General features: G+C 41.2%; 1 protein-coding gene across 1 annotated transcript in view; it reads right to left on the reverse strand.

The window, feature by feature from the left end:
* Positions 1 to 22,144, reverse strand: part of sdcbp (syndecan binding protein (syntenin)) — a 36,802-nt gene that overhangs the window by 11,837 nt on the left and 2,821 nt on the right. The window contains exons 2-5 of the mRNA XM_072254653.1: positions 9,949 to 10,022; positions 7,361 to 7,439; positions 837 to 937; positions 489 to 650 (exon numbers count right to left, since the gene is read on the reverse strand). Coding sequence (XP_072110754.1) covers positions 489 to 650; positions 837 to 937; positions 7,361 to 7,439; positions 9,949 to 9,999 — 393 coding nt within the window. The 5' untranslated portion in view covers positions 10,000 to 10,022. The remainder of the gene's footprint in view (positions 1 to 488; positions 651 to 836; positions 938 to 7,360; positions 7,440 to 9,948; positions 10,023 to 22,144) is intronic.

Raw genomic sequence — 22,144 nt, forward strand, 5'->3', positions numbered from 1 at the left:
TAGATGCTGCCAGGCCTGCTGTGTTCCACCAGCATTTTATGTGTGTTCCAAAAATACTAGAAATAGCTACCATCTGAGGAGCTGTGTGTTTTTTGCTTTTCAATTTAAAGTCAAAATGCTATTCCAAATATAGCCAAAATATTTTTTCTAACTTGTATGGTACAGAATCTTTTACTGGTCTGGGAAAATCTTATTTTAGCTGATGAATAATTTCAGAATTTAAAAGCCACTCTGTACTAAGTGGTTAAAAATAAAACTTAGCATAATCTTTCTTTTTTTTTAATTTATTTATTGTTCCATAGATTTGATAAAGATGAATTTTATTACATTATTGGGTAGCTTTTGCAAATTCTGCAAGGATAAACAGTACAACCCAAATGGCCATAACTCAGGGTGTGTCTGTACGAAGAATCTAAAGTACACTGTTTACCAGAACAAACTCAAACTGCAAACCTCTTAATAACTAAAATTATATGAGTGGTACTTACATTGTCAATTGATTTAAGACGAATGCCAACCTTGCCATCCTGATCCTTACAGAGAATTAATTCCCGAATACCTTGTTTCAGTTCAGCTCTCCGAAGACCCACATCATTTCCAGTTACTGGTGCCACCATGTAATTTACACCAGATGGTCTGGCAACAGTTTGCTGTGTAGATTAAAGCATTTTTAATGTAAAAATTACAATCTTGTTTTAAAATACAATTGATCTGCTGATTTTAATGTGGTCAAGCATTCTAGCTAAAACTTAAATGCTGCCTTACGTTGGAGATAAAACTGGAAATCAATTTCTCAGATTTACAGTATAGAGACCAAGAAATACATCATCACTTACATCTGAAGCTGCAACCAGACTCATGTTCTTCTGTATCTCTTCATCATTCAGATTCAGCCCCATATACTGGGACAATTCAGGATACAAACGGGGATAAAGGGCTGTAAAATTATTTATTAAAAATATTTAAGAATACAACCTACTTGTATTACAAACTAAAAGTGCACCCAGTGGATTACTTTTTGAAAGTTACTTTGACATGCATCAAAACAGAAATAAAACAGCAGACGTTTATAAATACAAACAACAGGAATTCTGCAGACGCTGGAAATTCAAGCTACACACATCAAAGTTCCTCCCTTACCACCATTCAGGGCCCCAAACAGTCCTTCCAGGTGAGGCAATACTTCACCTGTGAGTCGACTGGGGTGATGTACTGCGTCCGGTGCTCCCGATGTGGCCTTTTATATATTGGCGAGACCCGACGCAGACTGGGAGACCGCTTTGCTGAACATCTACGCTCTGTCCGCCAGAGAAAGCAGGATCTCCCAGTGGCCACACATTTTAATTCCACATCCCATTCCCATTCTGACATGTCTATCCACGGCCTCCTCTACTGTAAAGATGAAGCCACACTCAGGTTGGAGGAACAACACCTTATATTCCGTCTGGGTAGCCTCCAACCTGATGGCATGAACATCGACTTCTCTAACTTCTGCTAGGCCCCACCTCCCCTTCGTACCCCATCTGTTACTTATTTTTATGCACACATTCTTTCTCTCACTCTCCTTTTTCTCCCTCTGTCCCTCTGAATATACCTCTTGCCCATCCTCTGGGTCCCCCCCCCCCCCGTCTTTCTTCCCGGACCTCCTGTCCCATGATCCTCTCATATCCCTTTTGCCAATCACCTGTCCAGCTCTTGGCTCCATCCCTCCCCCTCCTGTCTTCTCCTATCATTTTGGATCTCCCCCTCCCCCTCCAACTTTCAAATCCCTTACTCACTCTTCCTTCAGTTAGTCCTGACGAAGGGTCTCGGCCTGAAACGTCGACTGCACCTCTTCCTACAGATGCTGCCTGGCCTGCTGCGTTCACCAGCAACTTTGATGTGTGTTGCTCGACGTTCATAAATAGTTATGTAATAGTGAGTGGATAATCAGTTTTAGAAATTAGATTTGGAGATAGAGATTGAGCAAAGTACCAGAAAAACTGGTTCCACGATTCTGCCTCATCTTAAATAATTGGCAACCAGCAATGCATACAGCAGTCTAAGTACAATTTAATACAAGTTTGAGAAAAGGGAGCATACAGGAGGAAGATAGATCAGATGGTTTGCGTGCTTTTACCTTACACTCAACGTCAGCAAACCTAAGAAACTGATTGAAAGGGAAGTCAGCTGAACACGCACCAGTACTCTAAGGAAGTGTACCAACTTCAAGTTCCTAGCTGTCAATATCTCAGAAGATCTATCCTGGACCCAGCATATAGAGGAAGGCATGATACCATCTCTACTCAGAAGAGTAAGGATATTCAGCATGCCATTGAAGATGGACACACTTCTACAGCTGTACTGGCATTCCAAATGGTTATTCTTGGTCTGTTATGGAAGCTCCAGCACACAGGAACATGAAACTACAGAGTGATGGACTAGGCCAGTCCCTAACATAGAGGACATCTACAAGAGGTGATGTCACAGGAAGGCAGCACGTCTTCATCTCCATGTTGCCATTAGGCAAGTAGTACAGGAGCCTGAAGACCCACATCTCAGCAGCAGCAGTGGCCAATCCAGTGGCACTGGGGCCAGCTCTGTGGCTCAGCAGGGAATTATAAAGTCAGGCAGAGCGGTAGTGATAGGAGACTCGATTGTTAGGGGATTCTGTGATCGCAAAAGAGAAGCCAGGAAGGTGTGTTGCCTCCCAGATACTGGGGTCCAGGATGTCTCAGAATAGCTGCGGAAGATTCACAAGCGGGAAGGTAAACAACCAAAGGTTGAGATGCACATTGGAATCAATGATATAGGTAGAAAGGGGGAAGAGGTCCTGTGCAGTGAGTATAGGGAGATAGGGAAGAGCCTGAAGAGCAGGCCCTTTAAGGTAATAATCTCTGTATTACTCCCAGTATCACTTGCCAGTCAGGGCAGAAATAGAATGGTGGTACAGATGATTGACTGGTGCAGAGTTTCAGATTTCTGGAGCACAGGGATCTCTTCTGGAAACAATTTGACATGTACAAGGATGGATTAGACCTGAACAAGAGGGCGACCAATATCCTTCCAAGCAGGTTTTTTTTAAAAAAGAGCTATTAGGAAGGATTTTAACTAAATTGGCAGTGTCATCACAGATGTGGTTGAAAGAATATCATAGTTGGGAGCTTAACAAACTAGGATACACCTGGTATTGAAAGGCCAAGCAGGTAGGCGGGGGGGGGGGGAGGGAGGGGAGAGGGAGGTCAGGTGGCTCTGCTGGTAAAAAATGAAATCAAATCATTACGATGAGGTGAAATGGGATTGGGAGATGTAGAATCCTGAACTAAGAAACTGCAAATGTAAAAAGACCCTGATGGGAGTTATATACAGGCCCCTAAGCAATAGCCAGGGTGTGGATTATAAATTTCAAGGGAGACTGAAAAGGCATGTAATAAGGACAATGTTACAATAGTAAAGGGAGATTTCAATACGCAGGTAGATTGGGAAAATCAGGTTGGTGCTGGATCCCAAGAGAGAATTTCTAGAATGCCTATGTGATAGCTTTTTAGAGCAGCTGGTGGTTGAGCCCACTAGGAGAAAAGCAATTCTAGATTTGGTATTATGCAATTAACCAGATTTGATTAGGTAAAGGAACCCTCGGGAGAAAATGGTCATAATATGATAGAATTCACCCTGCAGTTTGAGAGAGAAAATAAAGTCAGATGTATCAGTATTACAGTGGAGTAAAGGGAACTACAGAGGCATAAGAGAGGAGCAGGCAAAGTTAAATGGAAGAGGACACTAGCAGGGATGACAAAGCAGCAATGGCTGGATTTTCTGGGGGCAATTCAGAAATCTATCTACAGGATAGATACACCCCAAAGATGAAGAAGTATTCCAAAGGGAGGGTAAGACAACAGCGACAGACAAGGGAAATCAAAGACAGCATAAAATTCAAGAACAACGCATATAATATAGCAAAAATTAGTGGGAAGGTAGGGGATTTAAAAACCATCAGAACGCAACTAAAAAACCATAAGGAGAGAAAAGATGAAATATGAAAATAAGCTAACCAAAAATTTATTCAAATGTTCAGTACTGTGCAAAAGCCTTAAACACCCTACATTTTTATATAATTTTTACTTTGTCTTCTGCATTACTGTGTCAATAGAAAAGAACAAATTTTAGATTTACAAATATTAATTTTCAATAAACTTAAATAAGACCATAAGATAGAGAAGCCATGTGGCCCATTGAGTCTGCTCTGCCATTTCAGCATGGCTGATCCAATTTTCCTCTCAGTTCCAATCTCCTGCCTTTTCCCTGTATCCCTTCGTATCCTGACCAATCAAGAATCTATCAACCTCTGCCTTAAGTATACATACAGACGTGCCTGTGGCAAACAATTCCACAGATTGACCACTCTCTGGCTAAAGGAACTCCTCCTCATCTCCATTCTCAAAGGATGCCCCTCTATTCTGAGGCTGTGTCCTCTGGTCTGAGACTTCCACCACAGGAAACATCCTCCCCACATCCACTCTATTGTGACCATTCACCATTTGATAGATTACCCCTCATTCTTTTGAATTCTAGCGAATACAGGCCCAGAGCCATCGGATGCTTTTCATATGACAAAACATTCAACACTGGAATCATTTTCGTGAACCTCCTTCGGGCCCTCTCCTGTTTCAGCACATCCTTTCTATATAAGGGGCCCAAAACTGCACACAATACTCCAAGTGATGCCTCACCAGTGCTTTATGAAGTCTTAACATTACATCTTTGCTTTCATATTCTAGTCCTCTTGAAATGAATGCTAACATTACATTTGCCTTCCTGACCACAGACTCAACTTGCAAATTCATCTTTAGGGAATCCTGCACAAGGACTCCCAAGTTTCTTTGTGCTGCAGTTTTTTTTTGTATTTTCTCTCCATTTTCAAAATAGTCAACCCTTTCATTTCTTCTATCAAAGTGCATAACCATACACTTCCTGACACTGTATTCCATCTGCCAGTTCTTTACCCATTCTCCTAATCCAAGTCCTTCTGTAGCCTCTCTACATACTCAAAACTACCTGTCCCTCCACCTATCTTTTTATCGTCTGTAAACTTCGCAACAAAACAATCAATTCCATAATCCAAATCAGTGAGATGTAATGCAAAAAGAATTGGTCCAAACACAGACCCCTGTGGAACACCACTAGTCACCTGCAGCCAGCCAGACACGGCTCCCTTTATTCACACTCTTTGCCCCCTGCCAATCACCCACAGTCTTATCCATGCGAGAATCATTCCCGTAACCATGGGCTCATAGCCTGTTAAGCAGCCTCATGTGTGGCACCTTGTCAAAGGCTTTCTGAAAATCCAAGTTCACATCATCAACCAATTCTCCTTTGTCTATCCTGCTTGTTACTTGCTCAAAGACTTCCACCGGATTTGTCAGGCAAGATTTTCCCTTGAGGAAACCATGCTGACTATGATTAATGTTAGAGGAATGTTTGTATTTTGTTGAAGAAAGTAACACGTAATAAACCACTTTTCAAATAAAAAGTTGATTATTTTGTAGGCGTAATACAGCCAGTGCGTGACTAAACAAATAACAAACAGGATGTTAATGATTTAGGACATAAATGAGTTCAATGAACTAAACTGATTAAACTGAAACTGGAATGGTGTAAAAGAAATCAAACTGGATGAAAGGCATCCAAACCAAAAGACGTTGACAAGATGCCACACATAGGCTGCTTAACAAAATAAAAAACCATGATATTACAGGAAAGGTACTAGCTTGGATAGAAGATCGTCTGACTGACAGGAGGCAAAAAGTGGAAATACAGAGAGCTCATTCATTTGCAAGAGGACTGGAATATAAGAGCATGGATATACAAGCCATTGGTCAGACTGCACTTGGAGTATAGGGAGCAGTTTTGGACCCCTTATCTAAAATTTGTACTGAAATTGAGGAGGAGCCAGAGGAAGTTCCCAAGAATGATTCCAGGAATGAAAGGGTTAACATGAGTGTTTGATGGCTCTGGGCCCATACTCGCTGGAATTTATAAGAATGAGGAGGGATTACATTGAAACCTACCTATCGAATAGTTAAAGGCCTAGACAGGGTGGATGTTCCCTACAGTGGGTGAGTCTAAGACAAGAGGGCAGAGCCTCAGAATAGAACAGGGGGTCCCAACCCGGGGTCCACAAACTCCTTAGTTAGTGGTAGGTGTCCATGGCATAAAAAAGGTTGGGAACCCCTTGAATAGAGGGATGTCCATTCAAAACAGAGATGAGAAGGAATTTTGTTAGCCAGAGGATGGAGAATCTGTGGAATTCATTGCCATGGACGTCCGTGGAAGCCAAGTCATTAAGTATATTTCGAGCAGAGGTAGGTTCTTGTTCTTGTTTAGTCAGGACATTAAATGTTACAGGGAGAAGGCAGAAGAATGGAGTTGAGAGGGATAATAAATCAGCGGTGATGGAATGGCAGATTACACTCAATGGGCCAAGTGACCTAATTCTGCTCTTATCTCCAGATTCAGCATTTGCTGATGCAATTAATTTATACTCCATGTATGCATAATATGACAATAAGCTTGAATACCCAACTCTTCAAATCTATAAATCATTCCTAATGCTTAATTTACTGATGTTTCAGCCTTAGCAGAGACACCTCCTCTACCCAATTCATTTAATTAGATTCATAAAGCAAACAAAGGTTGTCCCAGCACCAATCTTTCTGGAACTCTAATTTCCACAATTTTGTGCAAATTTATTTACATCTCATTGGCCTGGTAAAAACATACCACTGAGATAGAATTTGATCAAGATGATCAAATCTGCAGAATGTGATTAGTAAGCTCTGGCAAGGATTTCTTGAGGTCATCAACATTTACCATAATTATAAATAACACATTGGTTGGAGCTGGAAGAAATCAAAGCCACATAGCCAAATTTGCCAAAACATAAAAATGTACAAAAGATGAATGAAACAGCAAAATTGACAGTGGCATTAAGTAACCATGCCATGATTTAATCAATTCATGCCTGGACATAACCAAAAAGAGAATCAGGTCTTTCAGAAATAAAGTTAGGAAACACTTCTACTTCTTGGGAATGGGAAAAATTTGGAACCCTTCCATAAACAAAAACAAAAAAAGTTATTTAGAAAGGAAGTAGAATATTTGCCCCCAAAAGAAAATTTGAATTTCCACAATTCCTTAACTAGATTCACTTTTCAGAACTGAAATCTAAGGCTATGACGCAACATGAGGAGCAATGCAAGGGAGTACAATAGTTAACGCAAATTATGCCATTACGTGGCACAAGACTTCTGTCTTATAAACAGCCAAATTTATAATAGTAGTGCCACATTATAAACTTTCATCCCCACCACCATCAACTTACCTCCATCTGATGGTGCAGAGGTTGCAGTCTCAGGCAAGATTGCAAGATTTCCAGTATTTGCCACATATGAAGACTGAGCCTGAAAAACATGTTAACTTTTTGCCATAAGTAGTTCAACATTATTTTTTGCATAACTAAATGTTTCTATTGAGTGCTAAAGGAAAAAGAATGGGTAAAAAGTAAAGAATAGTGAGGGGAATGTGAAACATAATATCCTTCATGTCTCAAGTCTCAAAGCCAGTTATGTACTTTTGGAGAAAATAAGGTTAAAGACTACTTCAATTCATTTCATTGTAGGCTGGCAACACTACTAGAGGTAGTATCTATTGTCCAACTATAATTACCTTTGAGATGCTAGAGGTAAGGCAGCTTCCTGAAACAGTACTGTGTTGAATGAGCACTTCCTTAATTAGACTCTAATGAATAAGGGGCAATACAACTCCAAGTCAGGATCGTGTGTGATTTAGATGAAAAGTATCAAGTGATGCTTCCATGCACATGCTCTCCTTGTTCCTTTTGGTGCTGGAGGTCATGGATATCAGAGGTGAATCTTGTATTGTCTAGGAAACGGCAGCAGATTTTGTTGATGATGGTCTGGTTAATCATCATAGAGTTAATGTTTATGATGACGGGTGGATTATCAGTCAAATTAGCTGCTTTGTTCTTGCAAAAACAAGAGAAAATCCGCAGATACTAGAAATACAATCAACACATACGTTGCTTTGTTTTTGATGGAGCTGGACCTTAAGAGTTGCTGGAACTATATTCATCTAGTCAAGAACAGAGCATTCCATTACTCCCCTGACCTGTGTCAGATAGATGAGGGCAAGTCTATGAGGACTACGGTGAATTAGGCCTCAAGTTACTCGCATCAAGATATCCAGCCTCTTACTTCCACTTGTACCCATTTTACTTACAAGCCTGTTCGAACTGATCTCCAGTCAATTGTGACCACCCCACTCCATTATGTTAATAGTGGAGGTACCAGACATTCTAAGGATTTCATTTTGTCAAGGACATTTGTGCAGGCTGATTCTCACTTTGCAAGGATACATGGACTCAGAGCAATTTGATCATGACTGCAAGTGATAGAAAAACAGTTAGTCCACCCAACTTTATATTTACTGTTTCAAAGTTCTACACTTATTCTTACTTTAAATGTAAGAATAGCTTATTAAGCTATTCAGAGGGTCATTAAGAATTAAACACATTGCTAATGGCTGTGGAGTAGGAAAAGTAAAACAGGACATTGAACACAACTTCATGAAGAACATTAATATGAAGAATCCAGTACTCTGAAGGAGATCCCTACTGAGATTAGCACTGGGGGAGAAAACATATGTTTGTCCCATATGTTGTGGTGAGATTTAAATTCACATATCTGGATTTTTAGAGCAGGCCTCTGAATTACTTCTGCAATAACTAAATCACTTTATTGAGTTGGATGATAAATTGATGGGTACCAAAATATCCTTGAGTAAGTTCAGGGAATCTTTTATACTCAGGTAATTTAACCATGAGACTTAACTAGACTGCAGTTGTCCTAGACCACAATCTTAGATAATTCATTTGAAACAAAGAAGATGTCCATCCACAAGCAAGAAGAGTTTACTTGTATTTGTGGGGAATTTATGTTTGCAAGGATTGAAATCATCGCAGTATCAGCTTCAACCTGGGAAGAGCCTGGGTGCAGAATTCAGCCAGACATGTCAGTTTAACCAATTAAATTCCAAAACTCAAGATGGCAGGATACAGGAAACAAAATTCAGAGGAGTGAAAAGTAGCTAAAGCAACAAATAATAAAGAGCTCCAAATTTCAAATTAAATTTATTATCCAAGTTTGTATATTATATACAACCTCGAGATTTATTTTCTAGCACAGGAATGGAGCTATTTTTATTCTAATCTACAGATCAGATTTTGGGACAGCAGCTATAAATTGCCCACTGAAATAGGAGGAAAGGAATTGAACTGAACATAATATTGCACCTGACTCTTGAAATTATTTTGTACAATATCTTGATACTGTTGTTTGAATACTGCATATTTCTGGTTATACAACTGCAAGGTTATCCAGGCAATATGAAAAAAGGGCAACCAAGTTGAGACCTAGCAAGAAAAAGAAAACAGCTGCCAAATTAGGACAGTTTGTCATCGTTTACCAAAATCCAGGAGATATTACTGTTCGTAAGTAGTCATTTAAACCACAATTTCTAGATCTATTAACTTTCAAAAGCAAAGTATTAAAATCATTAGGACAGCTTCTGACTTAACATATCAGTGCAGTAGGTAATGAATGTGTGTAAGACTTGGAAAATATTACAGAAACATTTAGAGCAAAAATCAGTTGGAATGATCACATTCAGATCTGGTTCTCACTTTACTATGGCCCTATGAAATGAAATTTGAGTAAGAATTCAGCAGAAATCAATAGGACTAAAGAACTCAACTGATGTCACTGGAGCCTATGCTCATTGCCCCCTTTGCTCCTCCATTAAGATCTGTACCATCAGTTTCATTACATTGTTTTGATGCATAACAACAGAATCATAAACAGGCAAATACTGAATACTTCCTTTAGCACTTACCTGGATCACCTTGTCTACTTTAAGGTCTTCTAAGGATGGATACAAAGACATGTTTGTTCAAATGGGAAAAAAGCCTTAAGGAGAAAAGAAATTCTTTAGTTCAGCAGACAACCTTCAGATTTAAAATATTTAGAAATTGTTCCTTTATAAAAAATATATACAAAGACACACTTTAAAATACTGAAGAAACAGCCTCTAAAATATTAAAGGTTTTCTTGATTCAAGGGATTCTTAAAATATTTATCTTTGGTCATGCTCTTGATTCTTGTACACTTAATGGGGAATTTGAACAAACATAGGGATGTAATTGTTATTTATCTTCAGTACAATGTCAGTAGCAAAACAGAAAACATTAATCTAACCAAACTGGAATAAAGTATGACACTGCAATGATCTTGAATATTGTACAAGTGCTAGGATTTGCCATTACAATCAACCATCCACAGAATTTTGAATAAACTTTGTGAATAAAGTGGTCTCTAACTTCTATGGCTTGCCAACCACTTAATTGCTTGAAAATCCACAAGCAAACATCAATCCAATGAAAGTTTACCAGCCTTCTAATTATGTGTTATCTTTTTACTTTTACTGAAAGTCCTGTTTACTTTTGATAAATAATTTGGACAGAGATTACTACAATTGGAAACAGTTTTTTTTTATTTCAAAATATACTTTATTCAAAAATAAATATATACAATAAACCATTCAATAACTTTTCATCCTTTACATACGTTTCCATTATGCTCAGTAAAATATCCGTGTTTATAGCCACCCACGTGGCACTCCAGTAGTTCAGCTTAGCATCTCATTGTTGAGGGGTATACTCCTCGCTCACCGACCCCTCCCACTCCCACGGGTGGAGAAAACCTATACTGTGGTCCTTCCCCACCGAGCCCTTGCGGTGGCTGCACCAAGTTTCAGTGCGTCCCTCAGCACGTACTCCTGCAGCCGAGAGTGTGCCAGTCGGCAGCATTCTCCCACGGACATCTCCATGTGCTGGTAGATCATCAAGTTTCGGGCTGACCAAAGAGCGTCTTTCACCGAGTTGATGATCTGCCAGCAGCACCGGATGTTGGTCTCCGTGTGCGTCCCCGGGAACAGCCCGTAGATCAGAGAGTCCTCTGTTACGCAGCTGCTGGGGATAAAACGTGACACTAACCCGTCCATCCTCCTCCACACCCTCTTTGCGAACTGGCAGTGTGCTATTATGGAGACAGGCTTTAGCTAAAACTTCTGTTTGAATAAGTTCTATTCTCCTCCTTCCCAAGGTGATGTGCGCAATTGTGCTTGGTTACAGAGAGCAGGCCAGGCATGTTGTGCCTTTTGCCAAATCTACTGTACCATGCAGACATTACATATCTATACAATCTCTACTCCTCACACTTTCATTCTGATTTTATAACTGCGAGCTACTTGGGGAAAAAGTGATGCAAATTCACAATTACGTATTTGGCAAACTAGTATTTCATCATCTGCCTAACAAAAAAAAACATTCATTTGTTAATAAACAGTATCAATACATGCACAGGAATATTTAATTTTTGCTAGTGTGCTTGAACAATGCAGTCCAAAAAAATATGAACCTCGGTTTCTGATCTCTGTTGGGAAATAACTTCTCATCCGGGGTTTCGGAATGTCAGAGGATTAGCCAGGTATTTTTCTGATTATATTTCAGTAAACTGCAGTTGAAATGTACAATGTGGACACTCACTAGGTTAATTCTGTCGTCATTTGGCATCCATTTTCCCCAGACACATTTCAGTTTTCCTATGAGTAATGGCTATTTGGAAAGGTTCTGAGACTCATTACTGGAAACTTTTCCAGCATTTGGGCAATCCTGAATAACCACAGACAGATTAATGAAATCATCACAACATGATTCCTTAATTAAGAAATTTTAAAAAGTTTGTAAAACCATGGGAACTTAAGATTTTTCAAAATATAAATGCAATAGTAAAGGGGATTCAGAAACCAACCATTTCTGCCGTAACAAATAAAATGAGGAGACAAAAAGATACAAGTTTAAATACAGAAGTTGTTATTAAAGAGGGAAGTTTGTGGCCAATTTATTGGAAGTTCTTTGAAGAACTAACATGCTGAGGGTGCAAGAGAACCAAGAAAGCTACAATAACTAGATTTCCAGATACCACCTGATGAGGTGTCATAAAGATTATTGATGAAAATAAAAACTCAGTGTAGGAGATAAACACAGGTGTGCATAGAAAATTGGGTGGCAAACAATCAGAATATAGGCATAATGGGGGTTTATCAGGGTAGCAAGTCATTCTGAGTGTTGTACAAGACTGATGGTAGGGTATAATTTTTTACACTATATAATTGAACTTGCATGAACATAAAATTCACGGCACATTACAAGTCCTTCAGCCCACAATGTTGTGCCAACCATGTAACCTATTCTAGAAATTGCCTAGAATTTCCCTACACCATAGCCACCTGTTTTTCTAAGCTCCATGTACCCATGCAAGAGTCTCTCAAAAGACCCTATTGTATCTGCCTCTACTGCTGGCAATGCATTCCATGCACCCACGCTCTGTGTGAAAAACTTACCTCTGACATCCTCCTTATACCTACTTCCAAGCACCTTAAAACTATGCCCCCTCATGTTAGCCATTTCAGCCCTGGGGAAAAGCCTATGGTTAACAACACAATCAATGCCTCTCATCATCTTGTACACCTCTAACAGGTCGCCTCTCATCCTCTGTCGCTCAAAGGAGAAAAGGCCAAGCTCACATAACCTATTCTCACAATGCATGCTCTCCAATTCAGGCAACAACCTTGTACATCTCCCCTGCACTCTCTCTATAGTATCCACATCCTTCCTGTAGTAAGGTGACCAGAACTGAGCACAGTACTCCAAGTGGGGTTTAACTAAGGTCTTACATAGATTTAACATTACCTCATGGCTCTTGAACTTGGTTGAAGGCCAAGACATCATCCACCTTCTTAACAACACTGTCAACCTGAGCAGCAGCTTTGAGTGTCCTATGGACACAGACCCCAAGATCTCACTGATCCTCCACACTGCAATAAGTCTTACCATTAATACTATATTGTCTTCAAATTTGACCTACTGAAATGAACCACTTCACACTTAACCGGGTTGAACTCCATCTGCCACTTCTCAGCCCAGTTCTGCATCCCACTGTAACCGTGACAACCCTCCAGACTCTTCACATCACCACCAACTTTGGTGTCATCAGCAAACTTACTAACCCACCCTTCTACTTCCTCATCAAAGTAACTTATAAAAATCACAAAGAGGAGGGATCCCAGAACCAAATGAAGGCACCAAATGCATGGATGCTAAATTTATTCATGACACAATATTAGCCAGGAAAGCAAGCTGTGAACAGGACAATAGAAGGCTATAAAAGTTACACAAGTGGGCAGAAATCTAGCAAATGGACAATGAGAAACTGTGAAGTTGCCCATTTTTGCAGGGGAGAAAATCTAAACTGTGAGAGATTGAAGAGTTCTCTGCTGCTGAGGGATCCAGATGTTCTAGTACTCAATTCCCAAATGGCCAGTATGCAGGTGTAAACAAGTAATTAAAAAAGATAACAGAACGCTATCATTATTAGGGAGGTGAACACAAAAGTAAAAAGGTTAGACTTCAGTTGGAAAGGCAAAGGATAGCACAACAGTTCAAGCTCTGTGTACAGTAATGATTTCCCTATTAAAGGATGGATATTTAGTGCAGTGGAAGCAATTTTAAGTAGCTTACTAAACGAAAACCTGGAACAGGCAAGTGTTCTTATATGGAAAGATTGAGCAGGCCAAGCTTCTACCTGCTGGTGTTTAGAAGAGTGAGAGGGAACTTGATTAAAAATAGAAGATCCCAATGGATACTGTCAAGGGGAGTGTGCAGATGTTTGCTCTTGTAAAAGAATCTGGAACTAGGGGTGGCAAATTAAAAATGAAGGGTCACTGATGTGAGATAGAGACAAGATTTTTTTTAAATATCACCTGACAGGATCTTCAGAACTCTCTGTCAGAGGCAAATTGGAAAAATCAGTGATAAGCAAGGTGGTGAACGGCTACATGAATAAGTAGTAATGCAAACTTGAGGTCAGTCAGATGATCTACAATCCTTTTGAATACTGGTGCATACTTTATGGAATCAAGTGGCCAGCTCTAGCTCCTAATTCATACATTTGCACACAAAGAGCTCTCAGAGTTTAAGTGCATAGAAAACAAAGTCAAAACAAAGCTAAGCACCAGTTCTATGCTTACAATAGCTCAATCTACAATCTATCAGGTTCAATCTAAAAATCGTTCCATAGTAGTTTGCAAATGGGCAGGAATCAGCATGGGATTTGTACGTGGTTTAAATTCTGTAAAAACATGGCCAAAATACACAATTCAAACAGGCGGCAGGCACAATAGTCAGTCTAACTCTATCACTTGTAGTTGTCGAGATGACTGGGGAGATTCACATCAGTCAAACATGATGGTTTTGTTGTCCCTTATTAAAAATGGAGAATGCTATGACTCATGCAAAATGTGGTATTTGGAAAGCAGGGTTATTGAACAAAGGCAAAGGAATCAAGTACCTGAGAGGTTAAAACAGTTATGATTAGAATATGTACATCCAGCTGCAGCTCCTGACAAACCGAGTTAGGGAACTAGAGCTGGAGCTGGATGAACTTTGGATCATTCGGGAGGCAGAGGCAGAAATAGACAGGAGTTACAGGGAGATAGTCACCCTAAGAGTCAGGAGACAGGTAGCTGGGTAACTGTCAGGAGAGGGAAGGGGAATAGACAGAATGAGCAGAGCACCTCTGTGGCCATTCCCATCAATAATAAGTACATCATTTTGGATACTGTTGATGGGGACAACCTACCAGGGACAAGTTGCAGTGGTTGCGTCTCTGGCACCGAGACCGGACCCTCAGCTCAGAAGGGAAGGAGGGAAAGGAGGAGAGCAGTAGTGATAGGGGATTCGATAGTTAGGGAGACAGGTAAGAGGTTCTGTGGAAGAGATCAAGTATCTCGGATGGTCTGTTGCCTCCCTGGTGTCAAGCGTCTGTCGGCTCTTGGATTGTAATCATTAGAGTATAGAAGAATGAGAGGGGATCTCATAGAAATGTTTCGAATATTGTAAGGGTTGGACAGAGTAGATGTGGAAAGGTTGTTTCCCTTGGTGGGTGACTCCAGGACAAGAGGCCATAGTATTAGAATTAGAGGGTACCCAGTTAAAACAGAGATGAGGAGAAATTTTCTTAGCCAGAGGGTCGTGGATTTGTGGAATTCATTGCCACATATGGCTGTGGAGGCCCGATCATTGAGGGTGTTTAAGGAGGAGATTGACAGGTATCTAATTAGTCAAGGTATCAAGGGATATGGGAAAAAAGCCAGAAATTGGAACTAGATGGGTGAATAGTTTAGCTCATGGGGGAGCTGTGGAGCAGACTCGATGGGCCGAATGGCCTACTTCTGCTCCTTTGTCTTGTGATATCTCGGATTGAGTTCTCGGTATTCTCGAGGGTGAGCAGCTGGATGTCATGGTCCATGTAGGGACCAATGACGTGGGTAGGAAGAGTGAGGAGGTCCTGAAAGGTGAGTTTAGGGAGTTAGGTGCCAAGTTAAAAGGACAGGACCTCCAGGATAGCAATCTCAGGATTGCTACCAGTGCCACGTGCAGGCGGGTTTAGAAATAGCGCAGATCAACACGTGGCTGAAGACATGGTGAAGGAGGGCGGGCTTCAGATTTATAGATAATTGGACAGTTTTCCAGGGAAGGTGAGACCTGTTCTGGCGAGACGGTTTACACCTGAACTGGAGGGAGACAAATATTCTTGATGGTAGGTTTGCTAGAGAGGCTCTGGTGGATTTAAACTAGATACGAGGGGGGAGGGGAAACAGAGTGTAGGAACAGATGTAGGGGAGAAGGAAGAAAAAGAAAATAGTAAAGTTGTTTGCACCATTTGTGATAAACAGAGAGTAAGAGGTGGAAAATTTCTTAAATGCATTTATTTTAATGCTAGGAGCATTATAAGAAAGATGGATGAGCTTAAAGCATGGATTGATACCTGGAAGTATGATGTGGTAGCTATTAGTGAAACATTGTTACGGGAGGGGTATGATTGGCAACTAAATATTCCTGGATTTAATTGCTTCAGGTGCGATAGAATCGGAGGGACAAGAGGGGGAGGTGTTGCACTGCTTGTCAGAGAAAATATTACAGCGGTGCTCCAGCAGGATAGATTAGAGGGCTCCTCTAGGGAGGCTATTTGGGTGGAATTGAGGAATGGGAAAGGTGTAGTAACACTTATGGGGGTGTATTATAGACCACCAAATGGGGAGCAAGAATTGGAGGATCAAATTTGTAAGGAGATAGCAGATATTTGTAGTAAGCACAAAGTTGTGATTGTGGGAGATTTTAGTGTTCCACACATAGACTGGGAAGCCCATACTGTAAAAGGGCTGGATGGTTTGGAATTTGTAAAATGTGTGCAGGATAGTTTTTTGCAGCAATACATAGAGGTACCAACTAGAGAAGAGGCAGTGTTGAATCTCCTGTTAGGGAATGAGACAGGGCAGGTGACGGAGGTTTGTGTTGGGGAGCACTTCGGGTCCAGTGATCACAAAGCTATTAGTTTCAATATAATTATGGAGAAGGATAGGTATGGACCCAGGGTTGAGATTTTAGATTGGAGAAAGGCTAACTTTGAGGAGACGCGAAAGGATTTAGAAGGAGTGGATTAGGACAATTTGTTTTATGAGAAGAATGTATTAGAGAAATGGAGGTCATTTAAAGGTGAAATTTTGAGGGTACAAAATCTTTATGTTCCCGTTAGGTTGAAAGGAAAGGTTAAAATTTTGAGAGAGCCATGGTTTTCAAGGGATATTGGAAACTTGGTTCAGAAAAAAGAGAGATATCTACAATAAATGTAGGAAGCATGGAGTAAATGAGGTGCTCAAGGAATATAAAGAATGTAAAAAGAATCTTAAGAAAGAAATTAGAAAAGCTAAAAGAAGATATGAGGTTGCTTTGGCAAGTAAGGTGAAAATAAATCCCAAGGGTTTCTACAGTTATATTAATAGCAAAAGGATAGTGAGGGATGAAATTGGTCCCTTAGAGAATCAGAGTGGACAGATATGTATGGGGACAAAAGAGATGGAGGAGATTCTGAACAATTTCTTTTCTGCGGTATTCACTAAGGAGAAGGATATTGAATTGTGTAAGATAAGGGAAACAGGTAGGGAGGTTATGGAAACGATGATGATTAAAGTAGTAGTAGTACTGGTGCTTTTAAGGAATATAAAAGTGGATAAGTCTCTGGGTCCGGACAGGATATTCCCTAGGACCTTGAGGGAAGTTAGTGTGGAAATAGCAGGGGCTCTGTCAGAAATATTTCAAATGTAATTGGAAATGGGGATGGTGCCGGAGGACTGGTGTATTGCTCATGTGGTTCCATTGTTTAAAAAGGGTTCTAAGAGTAAACCTAGCAATTATCGGCCTGGGAGTTTGACGTCAGTGGTGGGTAAATTGATGGAAAGTATTCTTAGAGATGGTATATATAATTATCTGGATAGACAGGGTCTGATTAGGAACAGTCAACCTGGATTTGTGCGTGGAAGGTCATGTTTGACAAATCTTATTGAATTTTTTGAAGAGGTTACTAGGAAAGTTGACAAGGGTAAAATGGTGGATGTTGTCTATATGGACTTCAGTAAGGCCTTTGACTAGATTCCACACAGAAGGTTAGTTAGGAAGGTTCAATCGTTAGGTGTTAATATCGAAGTAGTAAAATAGATTCAGCAGTGGCTGGATGGGAGACGCCAGAGAGTAGTGGGGAATAGCTGTTTGTCAGATTGGAGGCCGGTGATTAGTGGTGTGCCTCAGGGATCTGTACTGGGTCCAATGTTGTTTGTCATGTACATTAATGATCTGGATGATGGGGTGGTAAATTGGATAAGTAAGTATGCAGATGATACTAAGATAGGTGGAGTTGTGGATAATGAAGTAGGTTTTCAAAGCTTGCAGAGAGATTCAGGCCAGTTAGACGAGTGGGCTGAAAGATGTCAGATGGAGTTTAATGCTGATAAATGTGAGGTGCTACATTTTGGTAGGACTAATCAAAATAGAACATACATGGTAAATGGTTGGGCAATGAAGAATGCAGTAGAACAGAGGGATCTAGGAATAATGGTGTATAGTTCCCTGAAGGTGGAATCTCATGTGGATAGGATGGTGAAGAAAGCTTTTAGTATGCTGGCCTTTATAAATCAGAGCATTGAGTATAGGAGTTGGGATGTAATGTTGAAATTGTACAAGGCATTGGTGAGGCCAAATTTGGAGTATTGTGTACAGTTTTGGTCACCGAATTATAGGGAAGATGTCAACAAAATAGAGAGAGTTAGATAGAAGATTTACTAGAATGTTACCTGGGTTTCATCACCTAAGTTACAGAGAAAGGTTGAACAAGTTGGGTCTTCATTCTTTGGAACGTAGAAGGTTGAGGGGGGACTTGATTGGGGTATTTAAAATTATGAGGGGGATAGATAGAGTTGACGTGGATGGGCTTTTTCCACTGAGAGTGGGGGAGATTCAAACAAGAGGACATGAGTTGAAAGTTAAAGGGCAAAAGTTTAGGGGTAACATGAGGGGGAACTTCTTTCCTCAGAGAGCGGTAGCTGTGTGGAACGAGCTTCCAGCAGAAGTGGTTGAGGCAGGTTCGACGTTGTCGTTTAAAGTTAAATTGGACAGCCATATGGACAGGAAAAGAATGGAGGGTTATGGGCTGAGTCCAGGTCGGTGGGACTAGGTGAGAGTAAGAGTTCGGCACGGACTAGAAGGGCCAAGATGGCCTGTTTCCGTGCTGTAATTTTTATATGGTTATACATGAAAGCCTTCTTGCTTAGTAGTGTCTTCTGTGTGCACATCCAGAAGGACCAAGTTCTCAATGCAAAAGGAAAATATAAGAAACAAACACTTAAATGTAGCAATGACACTAGTGTTGATTACTGCCTACAGGCGTTACCTAAAGGCCACAAAAGAGAATACCGAAGATGACCAGTACTTGTTTAGAACTGGACTTGAAAGGCAAGTCCAGTGGTTTAAGAGAAATATTTCAGTAAACAAGGCTTAGAAATCCAAAAACACACTGAAGGAAGATGTAGCAAGCTACTCGATCTGGAACAAAGGAAACTTCAGGTAAAAAAAAGTTGTAGCAATGGAGGAATAAAAAAGAAAAGGTAGTCTATTACTTAGAGGGAATTCACAACTATATCTCATTTAGCACTAGGAATGAGTACATTGCTGTGCTGGTGCAAAACCCTGCCCACAACTGGCAATCCCACAGTGATGAAATAATCATATCATCCCCCTGCTCAGAATGAAATGATCTTTACCCTTTGAGTGCTGGTGTTGGGCAAACAGCGTAGCTATTCATTGGTGAGATGTGGGGCTCAGGACTGCATCCTAGCTGGCACTGCCTGGGACTAGTAGTGGCTGGTCCAATGTGTTGAAAGAACTACCATATTCTACAGCTCCATTGTATGTGATTGAAGCTGGTGTCTCCCCATTTAGCTGCTGAGCTCTCCCTAAAACCACAAATTTCTATAGGATACAAGCTTACTGACCAACAGTGCAGCATGGTAGACAGGGGGTAGGATCGGGTTTCCTGGTACAGCAGTGTGCAGGCAAGCAGGTGGATTCAGCAAGACTCCAAGACTAACAGTGCAACAACAAATCAATACTGTGTAGGATAATCCAATGTGAGGTAACAGAACAAAAACAAGAATATCAACTTTAAATAACAATGAATATTACACTTTTAATTATTTCAACTAGGTGGATCAGTAGAGCATGCATGGTATGGAAAAATACAGACAGTTTTTCCTCAGCAGCAGATACAATGGAATAGAATCCTATTCCATATATAAAAACACTGCAATACTGCATATGATAAGCATCCATAAAAATTACCATAAGGAATATTTCATGTTGAAAACATTAGATTGGAATGGTTAAACCACAGCTGGGAGTGGGAAAGATTCAGTCTATTATTACCTCAGAACAATGCAGTCATACCATTAAGCCTGGTTAGGACATACCCCACATGTAAAAATATTACCATTGCTTGGCAGCCAAGGATTGCCAAGGGAAAATAATTAAAACTGAAAGCTTGCCATTAGGCTGCATCAGGCTCAAATTGATCTTTTCTCTGGGTGATGGCAGAAGGTGGAATGGATATTTATAGAAGCACATTTTCAGATGACATCACCTATAGAAAATGTTTTGCCAAGTCATCATACCAAAATGTTATGTATCTTTAGCATTGAGAAACATCAAAAGATAAACCGATTTCTCACAAATGGAAAACACAATGTTATCAAAACTACAACCTGTACTAATATCAACACACATCAAAGTTGCTGGTGAATACAGCAGGCCAGGCAGCATCTCTAGGAAGAGGTACAGTCGACATTTCAGGCCGAGACCCTTCGTCAGGACTAACTGAAGGAAGAGTTAGTAAGAGATTTGTAAGTGGGAGGGGAGGGGGATCCAAAATGATAGGAGAAGACAGGAGGGGGAGGGATGGAGCCAAGAGCTGGACAGGTGATTGGCAAAAGGGATATGAGAGGATCATGGGACAGGAGGTCCGGGGAGAAAGACGGGGGGGGGGGGGGGGGGAGAGAAGAACCCAGAAGATGGGCAAGGGGTATAGTCAGAGGGACAGAGGGAGAAAAAGGAGAGAGAGAGAAAGAATGTGTGTATATAAATAAATAACGGATGGGGTACAAGGGGGAGGTGGGGCATTAGCAGAAGTTGGAGAAGTCAATGTTCATGCCATCAGGTTGGAGGCTACCCAGACGGAATATAAGGTGTTGTTCCTCCAACCTGAGTGTGGCTTCATTTACAGTAGAGGAAGCCGTGGATAGACATGTCAGAATGGGAATGGGATGTGGAGTTAAAATGTGTGGCCACTGGGAGATCCTGCTTTCTCTGGCAGACAGAGCGTAGGTGATCAGCAAAGCGGTCTCCCAGTCTGCGTCGGGTCTCGCCAATATATAGAAGGCCACATCGGGAGCACCGGACACAGTATATCACCCCAGCTGACTCACAGCTGAAGTGTCGCCTCACCTGGAAGGACTGTCTGGGGCCCTGAATGGTGGTGAGGGAGGAAGTGTAAGGGCATGTGTAGCACTTGTTCCGCTTACAAGGATAAGTGCCAGGAGGGAGATCAGTGGGGAGGGATGAGGGGGATGAATGGACAAGGGAGTCGCATAGGGAGTGGTCCCTGCGGAAAGCGGAGGGGGGGGGGAGGGAAAGATGTGCCTAGTGGTGGGATCCCGTTGGAGGTGGTGGAAGTTACAGGGAATAATAAGTTGTTGGACCCGGAGGCTGGTGGGGTGGTAGGTGAGGACCAGGGGAACTCTATTCTTAGTGGGGTGGCAGGAGGATGGAGTGAGAGCAGATGTGCATGAAATGGGGGAGATGCGTTTGAGAGCAGAGTTGATGGTGGAGGAAGGGAAGCGCCTTTCTTTAAAAAAGGAGGACATCTCCCTCGTCCTGGAATGAAAAGCCTCATCCTGACAGCAGATGCGGCGGAGACGGAGGAATTGCGAGAAGCGGATGGCATTTTTGCAAGAGACAGGGTGAGAAGAGGAATAGTCCAGATAGCTGTGAGAGTCAGTAGACTTATAGTAGACATCAGTGGATAAGCTGTCTCCAGAAATGAAGACAGAAAGATCTAGAAAGGGGAGGGAGGTGTCAGAAATGGACCAGGTAAACTTGAGGGCAGGGTGAAAGTTGGAGGCAAAGTTAATAAAGTCAACGAGCTCAGCATGCGTGCAGGAAGCAGCGCCAATGCAGTCGTCCATGTAGCGAAGGAAAAGTGGGGGACAGATACCAGAATAGGTACGGAAGATAGATTGTTCCACAAAGCCAACAAAAAGGCAGGCATAGCTAGGACCCATACGGGTGCCCATAGCTACACCTTTAGTTTGGAGGAAGTGGGAGGAGCCAAAGAAGAAATTATTAAGAGTAAGGACTAATTCCACTAGACGGAGCAGAGTGGTGGTAGAGGGGAACTGATTAGGTGTGGAATCCAAAAAGAAGCGGAGAGCTTTGAGACCTTCCTGATGGGGGATGGAAGTATATAGGGACTGGACATCCATGGTGAAAATAAAGCGTTGGGGGCCAGAGAACTTAAAATCATCAAAA

This window comes from Mobula birostris, chromosome 1 (assembly GCF_030028105.1).
Source record: "Mobula birostris isolate sMobBir1 chromosome 1, sMobBir1.hap1, whole genome shotgun sequence".
Lineage (NCBI taxonomy): Eukaryota > Metazoa > Chordata > Chondrichthyes > Myliobatiformes > Myliobatidae > Mobula > Mobula birostris.